This window comes from Enoplosus armatus, chromosome 1 (genome assembly GCF_043641665.1).
Source record: "Enoplosus armatus isolate fEnoArm2 chromosome 1, fEnoArm2.hap1, whole genome shotgun sequence".
NCBI lineage: Eukaryota > Metazoa > Chordata > Actinopteri > Centrarchiformes > Enoplosidae > Enoplosus > Enoplosus armatus.
The window spans coordinates 7,864,015-7,880,367 of record NC_092180.1 but is presented as its reverse complement, the minus strand read 5'-3'; the positions used below and the strand labels follow the sequence as shown (position 1 = coordinate 7,880,367).

The following is a 16,353-nucleotide window of genomic DNA, read 5'->3' as shown; positions in this document are numbered from 1 at the left end:
TCTAAATGCAGATTTTTCTCTTTCACAGTCGTCTCGGTTAAGATCTGTTAAGTTGTGTTTGTCGCTATACAAGTTCTGTGTTGAGAGAGAGATGGGGGATCTTCTGTACAAAGATTTTAATGGTTAGGAAAGGCATTTGTTATACAAAAAATTTATTACATTGATGTAAAAACTGATCAACCAACACCTGCCTTAATGTGAAAGTCCGCTGAGGTACGTGGTTATACAACTGTGGGTAACAAAGTGATATCAACTCAAGTACAAATGTTATTTTGCAAATGCTAATTTCAATAGCATCATAAATGGCGAGGCAACGTCAAAGTAAAATGAATGCTTTCCTCTAATGTACAAAAAGAGGGATTCACAGAGAGGATGTGAAAAATACAATGACGTAGATATAATAGTAACACGAAAAAGGAACCACAGGTGTAAACCTTATAAGGTACACCAAAAAGAATAAGCCAACACTGGAGATAACCAGGTTAACCAAAGAGTGATTTTGTTTCTCCATGTTACTTGAATTTTTAGAGCCATGAAGACGTAAAATTATACCTTTATTACTCTTTCTGCTTTCCTCTACAGTTAATCATCCCAGGTTTTACTCTATTAATGAAACAGCTTGCTCATAAGGATATTTTCAAGAAATCAACTTGTTTCTGACCCCGTAGAAGAGGGAGATCTGCATTTATTCATCATCTGACTTGTAGCAGTAGACTCCATGCTTGTGCTGGGGAGGTGGGAAGCCAAAGCTGCGCACCCCCGGCTCAGAGGGGCCGCAGTTTGTTCGAGGCCTGGTGATGGGATACCTAACGCTTCCATCAGCCAGCCAGCCAGCGTCACAGCGGTCCAGCCCTTTGAGTTTCCAGGCGGCGTAGAGTTGTCCGACTTTGGAGATCTCTGCTCCGTCCTCCTGACACGCCTGCTGAGCCTCCGTCAGGTTCATCGTGTGAGAGGGCTGAAGATAGTAGACTTTCCCTTTGAAAGAAACAAATTTATTGTGAGAGAACTTTCCACAACTTTCCACAGGTTAGATCAGGTTCTTAGACTAGATTAGAGAAATTTCTACATTATTTATGTTGTTAATTTACTTTTAACTGTAGGATTGTCTTCAGAAATATAGGATTATAGGATTATATGGATTATATATGAAATCCTGTCTTATTTGGGTTGTAAGGTGGGAAATCCTTGCTAGAAAACATTAATAAGGATGAGAACTGGGGAAGAATTAATGTGACATTTTATAGAGATGAGCTTTAAAGGATAAACTCAGAGAGGCACTAAATTGAAGAAAGTATAGTGGATGTATTTAAAATATTTGTAGTCAGTATGTTGTAACAGTTAGCCGTGAGCCCTTGTGTAACATTTAGGGAAGTTTTCAGTGATTATACTGTGAATTGCTCATTTCATTTCTTTGCACTCGATGTCTTGAAGCTCATAGTTAATTAACATTGCTATAATGAGAGGCGACAGAAACTACAAGAGCTAAAAGAATGAGTACTTCTTCAGAGATAGTTTCAAAGCAGCATGAGATTCTATTCGCTGATGAAGACCAAAGGGAGGGAATTGATATTTAGGCCTTTTTCACAGAGGACATTTCGACATGTCCCAGTAGGAAAAGCACAGGTATAAATAATAACATTAATGACAGATGTATTTAGCTGCTTTGGTTTCAGGATCCTTGTATTTTGCCTGCTGGCTCACTGTCCTGTCTTTTCCTGCTATGACAAGCCAAACTCTGCCAAACTCACTCCTTTTTTAGAACCAGATTTTCGACCTGTGACACTGCTGGTCTCACACCACTTTACACTTCCTAAAAGGCCACCTCACCTCGGAGTGAAGAGGAGAAGCAGAAGACATCATAGCGATGAAGGTGCCGGTGCCGTCTGCCATAGGTCCGGACACCCGGGGCGAGGCCGTGCCCCCCGCAGGGCATTCTGGGGCGGGTGATGGGGTACTGGACTGTCCCGTCAGCCAGCCAGCCTGCATTGCACCAGTTCAGGCCCTCCTTCCAGGACTGGAAGAGCTGTGTGAAAGTGGCCAGCGTGGATTCCTGCTCCTCACAGGCCTGCTGGGCTCCCAGGAAGCTCAGGTGGTAATGACCACGAGGGTGCTGGTAGGGAAACACCACACCTGGGTGGAGGAATTAATAACAATAATAACAGCTGAGTGAAGTACTACTACACAAAGTATGTGGGCTTGATTATTACCATTATATTAACTTGTTAGCCATTAGTATTGCTGCACTACTATTAGTGTTTTTAGTCTTTGCAGTATTTCTACATTCTTCTAAAAGCACAGGTTTCTCACTGGGACACTTGAATAGAATCATCATTAATGATATTAGCAACAACATGTACTTTTTGTCAATGACAAGTCAAAATGTCTGCTGTGAAAAAGGCCCATTACAATTCATTAAATTCAACTACAACTACTAAACTAAAAGATCTACTACTTCTATTAAGATTATATACTCAAGTACTGTTACTGCTAGTGCCATTACTACTCACACTACCTCGTAATAACAATGAGACCTTTCATAAGTCTGTCTAATATTGCAAGAAACTTAAAACATCTATTTCTAAAATGGATCTCTGAATAGAATTAAAATGTATAATGTTTGGCCTCTGAGGATGGACGTCATGGTATCAGTGTAGGTGGACATATTGTACCTCGTAACTCCAGATAAACTGAGGTGCTCTTGTCTTCCAGTCTGTCCACCACCTCGCAGCGGTACCGGCCTGTATCGTTCAGCTGGAGTCTGGTCATCACAAGCGCAGCATCTCCTGGGAAATCCTGCCTGAGCTGCACACGACCCCTGAACCAACAGTCAACAGACATGCTGTGAGTTAATACATAGACAAACGAGATCACACAGCCAGTGATGACAGAAAGGAATAATCAGGAATTCATTATTTGTCCTTTCAACAACCTGAACTCCCCAAAACTTCGACAGCGCGAGCCAACAGCCACCAGCACGTCTGTCTCGTGTCCCCCAGCAGCAGGCCGCCAGGACCACTTGACCCGGACCTCCCTTGGCGAGCTCAGCTCAGGCTCGTGCCAAAACCTGCATGGCATGGTGGCGTTACCCCCTCTGACTGCAAACACTGATGGCTGAGCAGAGTCCACATGGAGCTTCACACCACTGAAGTGAACTGTGGGAAATAAAGAGATTATGTAGATCATTATAGACACTGATTTATGTTAAAAACATGAGCTAAGATAAACATTATGTTATGGATCATGTGCATACGTTCTTTGTTGCCATTTCCATTGAGGAAGTTATGATAGAAGAAGTTGTTGGGGATTTGGGGGGCAGTCACGGCCCAGCCTGAGAGAACCAGCTGAGCCTCCAACAACAGCAGAGTGCGGAGGCAACAAATCATCCTGGTTGTAAAGACAAATCCTGATCCTTAATGGTTTCTGTGCAATCCTCAAGCCTGTAGAGAGGAACCGGATTAGTTTGTTAGTCCCTAAAAGCACATGACTGCGTTTTATATTATTACATTATTAAAAATATTTTTTTTAATTTTAAAAAAGTTTTTTGTTTTTACCTTGGATGTTGTGACAGGACAATGCCAGTAGAGGGCAGCATGACACCATGTTAATAAGCTCTGTTTGTTTTCTATGAAAATGTTAACGTTGCCACTTGAACGCTTTGTGAGTCAGTGAGAATAATGTTTCTGCACTGTGGCACCACAAAACTGTTACTTCGAATTACTGATTTAAAAGATATAAATGTTGATAATTTGCATTATATTTTTTAATCAGCAGATTCTTTCTACATCGCAGGTGGCTTTAACTGGCTTGTTTTCACCTTGGTATCCTTATATTGCCAATATCGACATTTGCAAAGTGCGACAGCCACCTGTGTGACAACTGTTGAGGAGTTTAGGAGCATGACACACTTGGACGTCAGGTGAGAACAAAAAAAAAAGTCTAATACATTTAAAACATCCTATAACGAATTTCAGAAGCTCACCGGACTAATAAAGTGGTTCGTGTTAGAAAGATTTCAGACCCTATTTTCTTCACTTACCCCGAAACACCTTGATATCCTGCTTGCGTGGTTTAAATCCCCTCGAAATGAAAGCTTTGATGATGAGGAGCAAAAAGAAAAAGACGCGCAGAGGTCAGAAGTCTGTTGGGAACAAGAGGACGCAGCAGCTCTGATGCGCACAGCTGCGGTTACAGGTTCAGTCTCCTCCGATCTGCGTCGATGATAAAACTGCTGCACCTATGGTCAGTTCATAATGACACATGCATTCTAACTTTTCGCTGAGGAGCAGCAGGGCTGTAATGCTGCTGTGCGCTACAGCTGGAACAACTGCTCAGCCTGGAAGCACACATGTGAGTGAAGGCAGGACAGTGATAGTGTTGTGCCTTTATAGTTCAAGTAGACCTGTACGAATTAAGACTGAAAACATTGCTTGTGTTTTTGTTGAATTTCTAACAGTCTAATGTAGGTTCGTAGAAATTGGATTGGAATTTTTCACAGTTCCCCTCCATTGTCTGCAAAACTACCTATAAAAGGTTTGAAAGTTTTCTTCTCATTGAAACCCAAACAGACTAATGTGCTTTTGGGTCAATATGAGCTGAAGTATAATTATGATTTTATCAAAAGTGAAAACATGTTATACTTTTATAGATAAACTGTTTAAGTGCACAGGGTGAATTACTATCTTAAAGCACAAGTTGTTTTGGTCTTGTTACCACAAATATAAGTTACAGAATCCCTATTTTCTTTATTAGAGTTGGACGAACCACAACACACATATATACTCATGTTGTGCAGCTGTTCATGGAGGAAGACTCCTTTGCATCCCTCCTAAACTCTCTCAAAGCAGATGTTTGTTGTGGAGGGTCCCCACATAGACTCCAGCTGCCAGCTGTGTTTTCCTGGAAGCACTGTGATCTTTTATAGGACACCCTTTTGCTATGCTGTGGAAAACATACACATCCATATACAGTAGGCATAGACACACACACACAGCGAGGACGGACGTGTTAGAGATGCTCCGTCCTCCACCGCTTTCATTTCATAGAGATGAAAGCTGTTGCCAGGGGCCAAACATACCAGGCCTGTGAGCTTAGCAGGGAGATGAGTGGCTAACAGGGTGTAATTACTCTTGTAAACAGCAGGCTAAAGCCCGGTAGTCCAACATGGAGAAGACTCACAACATCTTTGTGTGGTTGGGACACTTTGTGCTTTGTGAAAGAAAGCTGAATGCAACTGGTTCTTCTTCGTCTTTGTTTGAGTTTAATTCTCTTTTATCTGAGAACTTTAAGTCAAAAACAAAGTCCTTTCATGTTAGCTTTTGGACAGCAATATGTTACAAAAAGGATCACTTTTTGGATTATATCAACAGCTGAATAATGTAGCGATCCCCCCTAAAACGCAGAGATGCCGTGCTTTTTAATAAGCATGTTCCTCTCCTTCATGCGGCTCTCTTTGTGTCCCCTGTATGTGGCCTCTCTGACCAGTCTGTTCAAGCAGAAATCAGCCACCAACACCCACTCTGACATGGACATTATATGACCAAATGGGACTCTATGGCCAGCAGTGGGAAATAAACTGTTGACATGCAGTATATCAGCTCATACTAAAGCTTGACAAAGACATGTTTTGTGTCTCTTGAATGAAAAAGAAACACACACGCAAGGATTTCTTTTAACATTTAATAAATGATCTCAGTTCAAGACCAACAAAGAATAAAAAACAATGTTTATTTTCTACACATCTTTCTACATATTTCACATTTGTTGTAAAAAGGATTAAATTACAATGAAATTATATGTAAGAATGAAGCGGGAAAACCTGCTAAAATGTGTAAAAAACAGACGTCACACGAAAAAACTTTATGCAAAAAGCTCTACAGTTTGTCATCCCATCATCTGAATGAGTTTAAATTTGTTTTAATTTTCTATTCTTGGACATATTATCTCTTCCAGGATAGTTGGGAATGCACAAATAAACTCTATATTGCACAGGTCCTGCATCATTATGCTGGTGAAGATGCTTGTTATCTGTCCTCTGCAGGCTGTTAAAACTACAGAAAAAACTGTTAACTGGTGTGGGACCGCAAAGGCAGGACAGAAAAGGTTTTAAAGCGGCAATTTAACTGGAAGAGGTGAAGGGCAAATTGACTAAGAGCAAAACGATGCAAATTTAGCTTATTTCCAAAGCTATTAAAATCCAGCTCATGGATACTTCATAGGAGATTCTCTGTGAGCAAAGTCAAACAATGCTATTAACATAAACATAAAAAAGTCACTAGTCTGAAAGTGCTACAAGTGTTACTGTCCCAGCAGCCAACAGGATCTTTATCCAGAGAAACAAAATGGAGCACACAACAGATGATTCTGTTCAAGATCCGTTCCTCTGCTGTGGTTTGAGGAGATGGAGCGACCGGATGAGGATGGAGCACTGTTAGATGGTGATCGATGGGTTTCTAGTCATCGCAGCCCAGCAGCTCCATGCGTAGGGTTATGCGCTCGTGCCACTCCCAAGGGACGACTCGGACGTATCGGGCGTAGAACGGAGGCTCAAATAGATTCTTCTTATGGGTGTTGTTGTCGATGTTGCCTTGGAAAAGCTGCAAATAAATGTTAAGGTCACGGTTAAAGTAAAATAATCCCTCATCAAGCAACATTTATTGTTAATAAATGTTGCTTGTTCAATTTTCCTAAGAGAAGAAAGAAGAAACAGGTGATAATGAGGAGGAAGGAGGGCATAACATTTCATTTTCCTGATGTATTTGGTGTAATACATCCACCAAATATCATCAGGGGTTGAGTTAATCAAACTGAGCTGTGCTGCCTTCTGACAACTTTGCAAACCCAGATCCTCGCAGCCCCACCCAGACGTTCACAGCACCCAGGCGAGGGCCCCGGGCAGCATCATTATGGCCTGAGCCTAAGAGCTCTGTGTTCAGTAAAAACATCAAAGCTTGTTTTACAGTTTTATTGGATCATCTCAGAGAAAGAGAACGAGCCTTCCACTCCTCCACAAAGAGCCAAAAATATATCATATATCAGACAGCGAGAGACATTTTGAGTGACTTGTATTAAGCAAATACATTTTAGGGATTCTCACATGTCTGACCTTATCATTGCCGGTGTTCTCCTTCACCGTACTCCACGACTCTCCATCGTTACAGTAAGCGACTTTAAACACTGACACAAACTGCACCACCCCAAAGTCCTTGGCCCCCTGAGTGATGATGCCTGTGAGGCGCTTTGTCTTCTCTAGATCCACCTGGTGAAGAAAACAAAGAGAACAGTTATACTCTGCAACATCTGCTGGCCTCAGAGGACATTATTACCAGTAATGACACTTTACCGCTAAGGTTTCCCCTCACCTGGATCCACTCTGAGCGGTTGCTGACGGCGGGAGACCAGGCGTTCGTCTTTCCCTGCTTATCCAGTCGGGCAAACTGAGGGTGCCACGTGAAGGTGTCGATGCCCCACGTGCGGAAAGAGCTGGAGGCTGAAAGCTGCCCGTCTGAGATGAGGCGCGACTTCATTCCCAGAGGCTCTGAGCAACCTGCCGTGTTTGAATAAACTGTGAATCAAAAGCAGACGGAAAGACGGAGGGAGGGGAAACCAAAGCGACAGAAAGAGAAAGAGAGGAGAAACAAAATGAATACACCCAAAGAAAAGAAAAGACAAATTAACGTCCCCCTTCATCCATTTGAAGAATGTGTCTGATTAAAATCATTTTTACGCCCACCAATGACCAAGTGGAAGGAATAGAAAGAACAGAGTAGAAGAAATGCATGCAATAAAGTGCGCAGAGCTACAGTGTATATACAGTCGCCATGTTTCTCTGTAAACGTTTTAGACAAAGAACAAAAAAACATAAATGTGTGTTTCTGTCCGCGCGTGCTTGGAATTGCTGCTTTTATTGTTGCATAGTGAGGTCCACCTACAGAAAACTGTTTATTCTACACACTTTCTATATAACCGCAGCGAGGTGGAGTCCATGTTGTGTAGTTGAAATAAACTCTGACAAGCATAACAACAGCAAGAAGAAACCAACACAGTGTAACAAGAAACAGAGGGACAGTTGAACTCATTGATATCAAATTCGTTTTTCTATGCACCATTATTATTAACTTTCTGAGTTTGCTGTGCCGGATATTTTCTGTGTGTTTACCATTGAGTTCACAGCCCACCAGCTCCATGCGCAGCGTGCAGGCCTTGCGGCAAATCACAGGGATGATTCGGATGTACTGGGCCACGATAGGAGGGTCAAAGAGGTTGGTCTTTGTGCTGTCGTTGTCTGTGTTGCCCACAAAGACCTGCAGCACACAGACACAGGAAATCAGGTGAGTAAGCTGAAGGAAGAGAAGCTCACGTGAAAGCTGCTGGCGCGGTGAGCACATCGTGAGTAACCTATATTTAATACAAGGGTCTTCTAACCTTGTCCCTCCGTTGGCCATCCGCTGTGTAAGTAGTGTAAGTGTTTCCATCAAAGCTGCTCGCCACCTTGAAGGCCTTGATGTACTCAGCCATGCCCATTCGACTGGCACCCTGAGTAATGATGCCCGTCAGACGCATCTTCTTCTGCATATTTATCTGTTTTTAACAAGAGGTCAAGTCTTAGTCAACTTCTCAGCTCTCGTTGTTCAGACTCATGGTTTTTAAAGTGTTCACTCACCTCGATCCAGGGGTTCCTGTCATGGCCGGCTGACGTCCAGGCGTTGACGATGCCTTGGTTGTTTAGTCGAGCCAACTCGGGGCCCCAGCGCTGAAGACCCAGAATGCCGTAGTGCACAGAGGAAGCTGAAATCTGGGACTCCACGATTGCTCCTCCCTCCATCCCCAGCAGAGAAATGCAACCTGGGACATAGCCATTAAAATATTATCAATATCAGGGTGAAAGCATGTAATCACATTTACTCCTGTAGGAGTATTTTTAAGTCACAGTTTGAATCACATTATTTTACATACATTACGGAGATTTACAAGATATTTTTCACTTTTACTTAGGCTTGAGTAAACCACCAGTACAGCACCTGTTCAGGATATTACACCATTCTTTACAATAGTAATTATCTGTCTTGTAATGTTGTTAAAACATCTTTGTGCAAACCTTTTGAAAAGGGTTTTTGAGGAAAAGCAAGTGGCATGAGGCTATAGATATCTGAGGAAAGTGTGTGAAATGAAACGACATGGTGGTTGGTGAACGTACGTAGCTGGCACTGCTTTCCAACATACGGTGAGGGGCACTGGCAGGTGTAGTCTCCATCAAGATCTCGACACATGCCTCCATTCTTACAGGGCTGGTCTGCACAGTCATTCACATCTGAAAAAGACAACAAAGTACTGTTTTATTTTCAACTCCTCAACCTAACTTTAGTCAGGAAATATTCTGTACAACACAACAATCACAAAAAAAGATGATTGTTCGAGATGTGGTGCACACCTGCCCACAAACGGCTCAGAGAGAGAACAGAGGGGGGTTGAGGCAGGTGGAGGGCCACAATAGCCTCACTGTGTCTCCAACATACAGTTGGTGACAAGTGGTTTCTCTTAAATCTAACACGATGACAGAAATGCCCCCGAGGGCAGCACTGAGGAGACGGGACACTCTTGCCAACCAGTTTAAAGGGCACAGCAGGTTAGGGGTGAAAGGTCACGGCTGATAATTGTATTTCATTGCCACGACTCGATGAATGTGAACAGACACGGGAGATTCTAGGAGGTTGTATCCATGTTGTGTCAGTTAGCCCACACACTTTGTATTGTGGTTACTGGATAATAAGAGTAGAGATGTATATGGAAAGGACAAATGTACAAACTGGGCTCTTTAGAATACGTTCTGTATTTCAGCTGATAGTGAACCTGCTCTCCTCCACAGTAACCATGGCAACAAAGCAAGTCAGTCTGTGGGCACTTCCTGTATCCCCTTTGAACACTGCCCATGTAATGCTCTCTACTTTCCACAAGGTGGCATGCTTGCACAGCATGTGTAGATGGTTTATTTAGAGCAGCGGGATGAATGCATAATTTCAGCTGGACAGCAGCACGTTTCTCTTTTCATTCATCTTCAGATATTTCACACAGAGATGCAGATGAAAGAAATTATAATTCAAACACCATTCACATGTTCAGACCAAAACAATTACCAACCAAATGACATAACAGACCTCACTGTCAATACTTTTTGCTATATACAGCTAGGTTCTTTTGTCCTTGAGGGACCAGGTGACAGCAGGTGCTGTGTTACTGTAATAAGATCCCTTGGTAATGATAGTCTTTACATACATACATTATGATCTGGTTAAAAACAGCCGTTCTGTCAGGGAATTATTGGTTTTGGCAAGATCTTAATGTCTGTTTATGATGTTTCCTCAACCCTAACCTATGCATTGAGACAGTCCTCACTACAGCCAGATCAGGTCTGAGAGCAGCTCCACTCCCTGTTCTTTACTCCAAGCGGATCTCGAATATGCTTGTATTTCTGTATTTGAATTTTACCAGAAATTGTTAGAAATCTAATCTAATCTGCTTCATTTTTTGCATTAAATTGTTTTCTACTGCCACTTATACTCCTCATACGTACAGTGCTTAACAAATTTATTAGACCACCACCCAGTGCAAGGTGTTTGCCACCGCTGCCCTAAATGAACAGTATTACTGATTACCAAAATATTTTATGTTTCTGTAATGGTTAATCCACCAGTATGTGCAAGCCAAGCCATTTAATCAAAATGATATCTTTAATGCTAAAATATAATTATTGTTGTTATCCATGAATTCTCAAATTTACTGTTTTACAAAAAAGCAGAAAAAAATAGTAAAGCACATTATTATTTTTTGACTGAGATGCCAAATTATTATTATTTATAAATTATAAATTATTTACTTGCATTCCTGAACAGAAAAATGTGTTTTGTGGTTGCAAGAATGCAAGCTGTTATCAGGGCCAAAGGAGGTCATACAAAATATTAAGATTTTTGGTTAATATATGTGAATAAGGACTATTTAGTTGTTCCAGTTTGTTATTTGCCTAATAAATAACAATACAATTTTTAGTTTGAAACAAGTTTTTGACAGATTTCTAAAATATTTGTGCTGCCTAACTGTTGGGATGGAAAGTAATACATCACATGATAAAACTGATATGTATTGTACTGAAGTGCTCGGGAGTGTTTATGTCCGTGCAAAGCAAGATTCCACTTAAAAATGATAAATGAAATTTACTTTTTGCCCGGCCTTATTTTACCTGTCTTACTCACCTTGAATAGCTCTACCAGACTTCAGTCCTAAAGCAGATGACAGGTTGACGTAATGCCACATGGGTCTGTTTAATTCTTGTTCCCGTTAACACTAAGAGGATTGGTCACAACTTAGAAACAAATGCCTGTATGCCTGTGACAGCACTGGCACAACACAGCTAATAACACTGAGAAACAGGGGATCGTACTAAGAGAAGGACCGGGAAATAGCCTCACTGATACGCTGGGATTATGTTTCACATGTTTTGGCCACATTGTTGACATGACAGTCAGGTCAAGTAAGCGTGAATTAAAGAAATAATGTAACTATAAATGTAACTAACTTTCAAATGTTTCCATTGTTTGTTAGTGTGACTTGCAGATGAAATGCAACTATTGATAATTTCTTAATAACTTCGCCCTGTTTATCTCTGCTGAAATACTATTTAACTATTATCATATCATTAGCATTAGCTGAATTTATCTCTGTGCATTCACTGCACCATAATTTATGGGACAGTGTTCCACCTCATTCCAGCACCTCGACACCAGTCCAGCCTGTGACGTCTGACTGAATCAAAATTAGAAAACGTTTGGGAGTAGACGACCAGACGGCACAGACACACACTACAATTGGTGGTCAGGCTGTGGGCTCTGGGGTGAGCTGTTCATTCACAAAAAATGCATCTTCGGTAACAGCACGAGTTAAAGCTATATTTTCAAACTATAATTATATAATAAATCTTTTTCAGTATGAGTTTTGCTCACAGCAGTCTTAGGATTTAGATAACGTCATACACACGTCTAGAAAATAATCCATTTCCTTCCTCTTCTTCCACTAATAAACCTAAACTTCAGCAATAATTCCAAGCCAACTTGGTCATTATATTAAGAGGATATGGTGGAATTCACTATTATCAAATTCTTCATCTGATTTGGTCAAGCTTGAGCACAAACAGATGCAGTGTTGAGCCTGTGTGCAAGGCGTCCGCATGCTAGGAGACTTGGAGTGGCCTTTCACTAATTAGCTGAACAGAATGACCGCAGAGGCCCGCTGAATGAGAGCCTTTCATGAAACTGCTGAGCTGACTGCACGTCTCTCTCACCGCTGATGCTGTGACAGGATGGAAAAACCTCATGCGTTCACACTTATAGAGACATCTGCTGAAAGCGGAGCCTACTGCTGTTTGTATTACACTGCCTACTGACGTGTTCAGACAAAACTTGACTTGACTTTCTCCCATTTGCTTACTTTTTTCTTGCATTAGAATCCATCAGTATTATTATTTTTTTGTATCTAGAGGCTCTGCTATTTATCTAGGTCATAAAATCTTTCATGTCAGCAAGATATCTCCTGAGAAAAGACAGTGTGACGGTGCACACTCAACTGAGAGAAGAATTTAAAAGTAAGTGAATGTAAATGTGTTGTTGTATATGTGCACAGGGCAAGAGAAGCAGCTCAGACTCATGAATCACATCCAGAAGTAACTCACTGATATGGCAGTGCACTCCCTCGAAGCCGGGCTGGCATTTGCAGATGTACTCGTTGAAAACGTCCCCTCTTCTGGTCGGAGTGATGACCTCGCACGACCCATCGTTCTTACAGGGGCTAGGACTGCAGGGTCCTGAGGGAAGGAGGAAGGAAAGAGTTTGGTTAAAGTGTACGATTCACCGTGCTTTTTCCAACCAATAAAGGTTCCTCTTTGCTGCACCTGTCTCTGTCAGGTTGCATGTGTCTCCACCGAAGCCATCTGCGCAGATACAGATGAATGGATCCTCGCCGACTCCCGTCACACATGTTCCTCCATTATGGCAAAGATTCACCTCACAGTAGTCACCTGAGGAGATGAGAGACAAACAGGGAATGATAAAGTCTCCCAGCCTAAAATAACCCTGATGACATTACCAGGGTTAACATCACTCTCTGTCTCTGTGACACATAAAAAAAGTGAGGACTGTCCCAGGCGGCAACCCGTCCGGAAGCAGTGCACATCTGATCGTCTATTATTTTTGTTTTTAATCGTAACTTCTTCTTCTTTTGCACTATTGTGTTGTTCATTCTAGTTATCTAAAAGGGAGTTGAGTGTCCCTTTCATATCAAAGTGGCATATAACAGTATACAAGCATCCAGGGGTTTTAGTTGGTATCAGAATATGCATTGAGAGGGTAAAAGAGGTATCTTCTGTGTTTCCTCTTTGTTGCTGGATCGTCTGGCCTGAGCGTTTGTAACCACAGTGTTGCCGCAGCTTCGGCTGTGAGGCCCGAAGTGCTGAGTCACAGATCCTGGCTGGATCAGGATAATAATGGCAGAGACAGACCTCCCGCTTTGTGAGTCACACCAGAGCTGTCAAAACCTTAACTTGTAATGTTTGTGTCTTTATTTTTTTCTTAACCAGCCTGTTGACTCACTACATGCCACGTCAGAGTCACCATTCCAGCTCTAAGCAGCCTCAGGTCGAACTACCGGACTTTGTTATCATTTTCTTTGGCATCTGTGAGGTAAAAAAGGAAGTTTGTGAATACCTCAGACTTTCTCTTTTCAGACAGTGTACCACCACAATAATGAGGCCTTGAAATGTGAAGATGATAATTTTGCAGATCTTGCCACCGTCCTTGAACTGTTTCATACCAGAACACGTCTGAAAGTTGTTGTCAAACCTCTGAGAACTGGGCAGACTGGCTCTGCTGCTGAAGTGATACACGATCATATACATGAGAACAAACCTGAGCACAACCATGACAGACAAAGTAATTGACCAGATGGAATAACTTACACAGCAGAAAATGTGAGTTATGATAATATTTTATCTGGTTTAATGAAATTGGTTGCAATGTGCAAGTATGAGTATTTTGTTTGTCTTTAGTTCTATATTTAAGCCTTTAGTGTGTCTTTATGAGCATGAAAACAAGACGTGAGTTAATGTTCCCCACTGCATAGCTATTGAAAATAATATTTGGTAACTTATTGATTCTAATGGAAAATTTAAAAGTTGTAAACAAATGTGTAAACATGTTTTTATGCAGCCAACACTCACAACAGAGCATGTCTATGTGCAGGATTAAGAGCTTGCAGGATTAGCCAGGTTGCACAGATGCATGCAGTTCTTTCAGGAATGAGCAGTTACACAACATGACAGTGCAGCAGCTCACAGGTGGCTCAGGACACCCAGCACACCTGACTGACAGGTGGGCAATGAGCAAAGCAATAGGCCCCTCCTGAGTGTACACAAACATCATGGCAGCAGAAGAACGGCAGCCGCATAGAGTGAAGACAGTCAAAACACTTGGGTGTCTCCAAATTTGACAGCGGGTTGGCAGCACATTTCCAGGTTGAACTAAAAGTAGGTGAGTGGACAGCTGGTTCATGTTGGCTCCAGACAAGAGCACATATGGTGTTATTTTCCTCTCCATCTGCACCACCTCTTAGCGTGACCACAAAGGTGTCCACGGGGACAATAATACATTAAAATGCAAGCACAAATAAATATGTAAATATGTGTATAAATCTGTTGTTTACAGAGATGCATCATCATTACATTTCACAAACTATTTGTACTGTAGGTGGTGCATGCAAGAAAAAAAAACATACATAAGATGTTCATTATTGCAAGTAACATTTCTTTTACAAACCTGCCTCTTACATTATGACCACAGTGTAATAACAGAGGCTCGTGTGTAATAACAGAGTAGTCTCATATGTAATCATGTGACAATAATAAGCTGGCATTTTGGGATACGGGACTCAAAAATACATATTGACTGCTTTCAGAAAAAACTGCAACTTTTTATGACTGAACCCTGAATGTTGAAGGTAAGTTGGTGATGGGAAATGATAAAGACAAATAAATATATATAGTAATTATTATGTTAAAACAGTTGTAAAGTTAAAGACACCTGGCACATATCAACTCCAGTAGTTGATTGCAGAGGAAAAATATATAATTTCATTTGAATGACCAACCTGTTGCACGTCTCCCCTTTAGTCATTCATTAAAAGCCCCCACTTTTCCCATCACCAAGAGACCTTGACGCACAGTGGGGAAAAACAAAACTGAATCTTCATGAGTCAGTAAAAGGAGGATGGAAAATAAGACTAGGTGGCATAGTTCAGTGCCAAAGTCCCGTCGTGGATTATATAGAAAAAGTGAATGAAGCCTGGCGTTAGAAGCACAAACCTGTGATATAGTCTACTACACAAACATAAACAGACCACAGGAGTTGGTCAGGAGTTCAGTATGAATGCGATTAAATCAGATTTGTTACGTGCCGGTGGTTTAAAAAATGACTTACCTCTGACTGAATGCAGGCAAAGTAGAAGAGTAAATGTTAAAATCGCTGTTTTTACATTTCCGGGACGTTTCATATTTGTTTATCCTTGCTTTGTTTGTTCCGCAGGATTGTTTGTTCGGAGCGACGCTGTACAGATACGCTTCAACCTAATGCTGCCTTAAAGTGCTGTCGGAAATATCGGGATTCCGAATGTAAAGTAAAGACGAAGTGACAAATGAGGGAGCAGGGATTTTTCGATAATACCCGAGTTAACGACATGTGACGTTATAGGGGCGGAGACAGACAGAGACAGTATAGAAGGGACGTTTCCTTGCATATTAATTCACGGCAGCCTTTTGTCTGACATATATTTTTGCTCTTTGATTAATTTAGAGGTTTATTGCATCTGTCATTCTGCAAATTCAACAGCTGTAAAATCAATTCAGCCAAGATGTTTTTCTTTCCCCCTTTTCAACTTAACTATTTTATTTGATATTTATTTTCACTTGTGTAGGCTCTATTTTACTGATATATTAACCTAATTAAACACCAGCAACGCCTCGTGCACTTCATTCTACCTCTTCAACATAAATACGCTCTGGTACCTGGTGATCTAAAAGTAAAGTCATTGCAATCCATCAAACAGTACTTAATGATACGATAAACAATTTGCACTATTAAATGACCTGTTTTATGATGAGCATTTGAAGGCACCACTAACCCCAGAATGACAGGAAAGGCGGGTTTTTGAATTAGCCCCACAGGTTATTGACTATGGGCTTTTTGGGCACCCATTCCAGGTGAAAATGAAAAAAGATATCTGTCGCTCAGAATGACATTTAAACACACATTCAAGAAAATA

General features: G+C 41.4%; 2 protein-coding genes across 2 annotated transcripts; both read right to left on the bottom strand.

Annotated features, from left to right (window-relative positions):
• Positions 1 to 685: 685 nt before the first annotated feature.
• Positions 686 to 3,383, bottom strand: LOC139285297 (hyaluronan and proteoglycan link protein 3-like). Its single transcript, XM_070905846.1, has 5 exons — positions 3,251 to 3,383; positions 2,930 to 3,152; positions 2,670 to 2,815; positions 1,828 to 2,130; positions 686 to 975 (listed from the first exon to the last, which is right to left on the bottom strand). The coding sequence occupies exons 1-5, from the start codon at positions 3,381 to 3,383 to the stop codon at positions 686 to 688; spliced, it is 1,095 nt and encodes a 364-aa protein (XP_070761947.1).
• A 2,388-nt stretch (positions 3,384 to 5,771) lies between these two features.
• On the bottom strand, positions 5,772 to 15,645 carry LOC139283574 (lactadherin-like). The gene is made up of 10 exons (XM_070903548.1): positions 15,513 to 15,645; positions 12,935 to 13,060; positions 12,716 to 12,847; positions 9,194 to 9,307; positions 8,660 to 8,841; positions 8,422 to 8,577; positions 8,156 to 8,300; positions 7,359 to 7,561; positions 7,103 to 7,255; positions 5,772 to 6,593 (listed from the first exon to the last, which is right to left on the bottom strand). Exons 1-10 carry the CDS (start codon positions 15,583 to 15,585, stop codon positions 6,450 to 6,452), a joined length of 1,428 nt encoding a protein of 475 aa, XP_070759649.1. The 5' UTR covers positions 15,586 to 15,645; the 3' UTR covers positions 5,772 to 6,449.
• Positions 15,646 to 16,353: the final 708 nt, after the last annotated feature.

What these genes read in the sequence shown, in the direction of transcription:
- LOC139285297 (XM_070905846.1), bottom strand. Translation starts at nt 3,383, where the DNA reads ATGATTTGTTGCCTCCGCACTCTGCTGTTGTTGGAGGCTCAGCTGGTT. An exon ending in CGAAGTTTTGGGGAGTTCAG is followed by an intron (nt 2,816 to 2,929) that starts GTTGTTGAAAGG and finishes CTGTTGGTTCAG; the next exon opens with GGGTCGTGTGCAGCTCAGGC. An exon ending in AGTTTATCTGGAGTTACGAG is followed by an intron (nt 2,131 to 2,669) that starts GTACAATATGTC and finishes TCCTCCACCCAG; the next exon opens with GTGTGGTGTTTCCCTACCAG.
- LOC139283574 (XM_070903548.1), bottom strand. Translation starts at nt 15,585, where the DNA reads ATGAAACGTCCCGGAAATGTAAAAACAGCGATTTTAACATTTACTCTT. An exon ending in TGGAAAGCAGTGCCAGCTAC is followed by an intron (nt 8,842 to 9,193) that starts GTACGTTCACCA and finishes GCTATGTCCCAG; the next exon opens with GTTGCATTTCTCTGCTGGGG. An exon ending in ATGGCCAACGGAGGGACAAG is followed by an intron (nt 8,301 to 8,421) that starts GTTAGAAGACCC and finishes TGTGTGCTGCAG; the next exon opens with GTCTTTGTGGGCAACACAGA.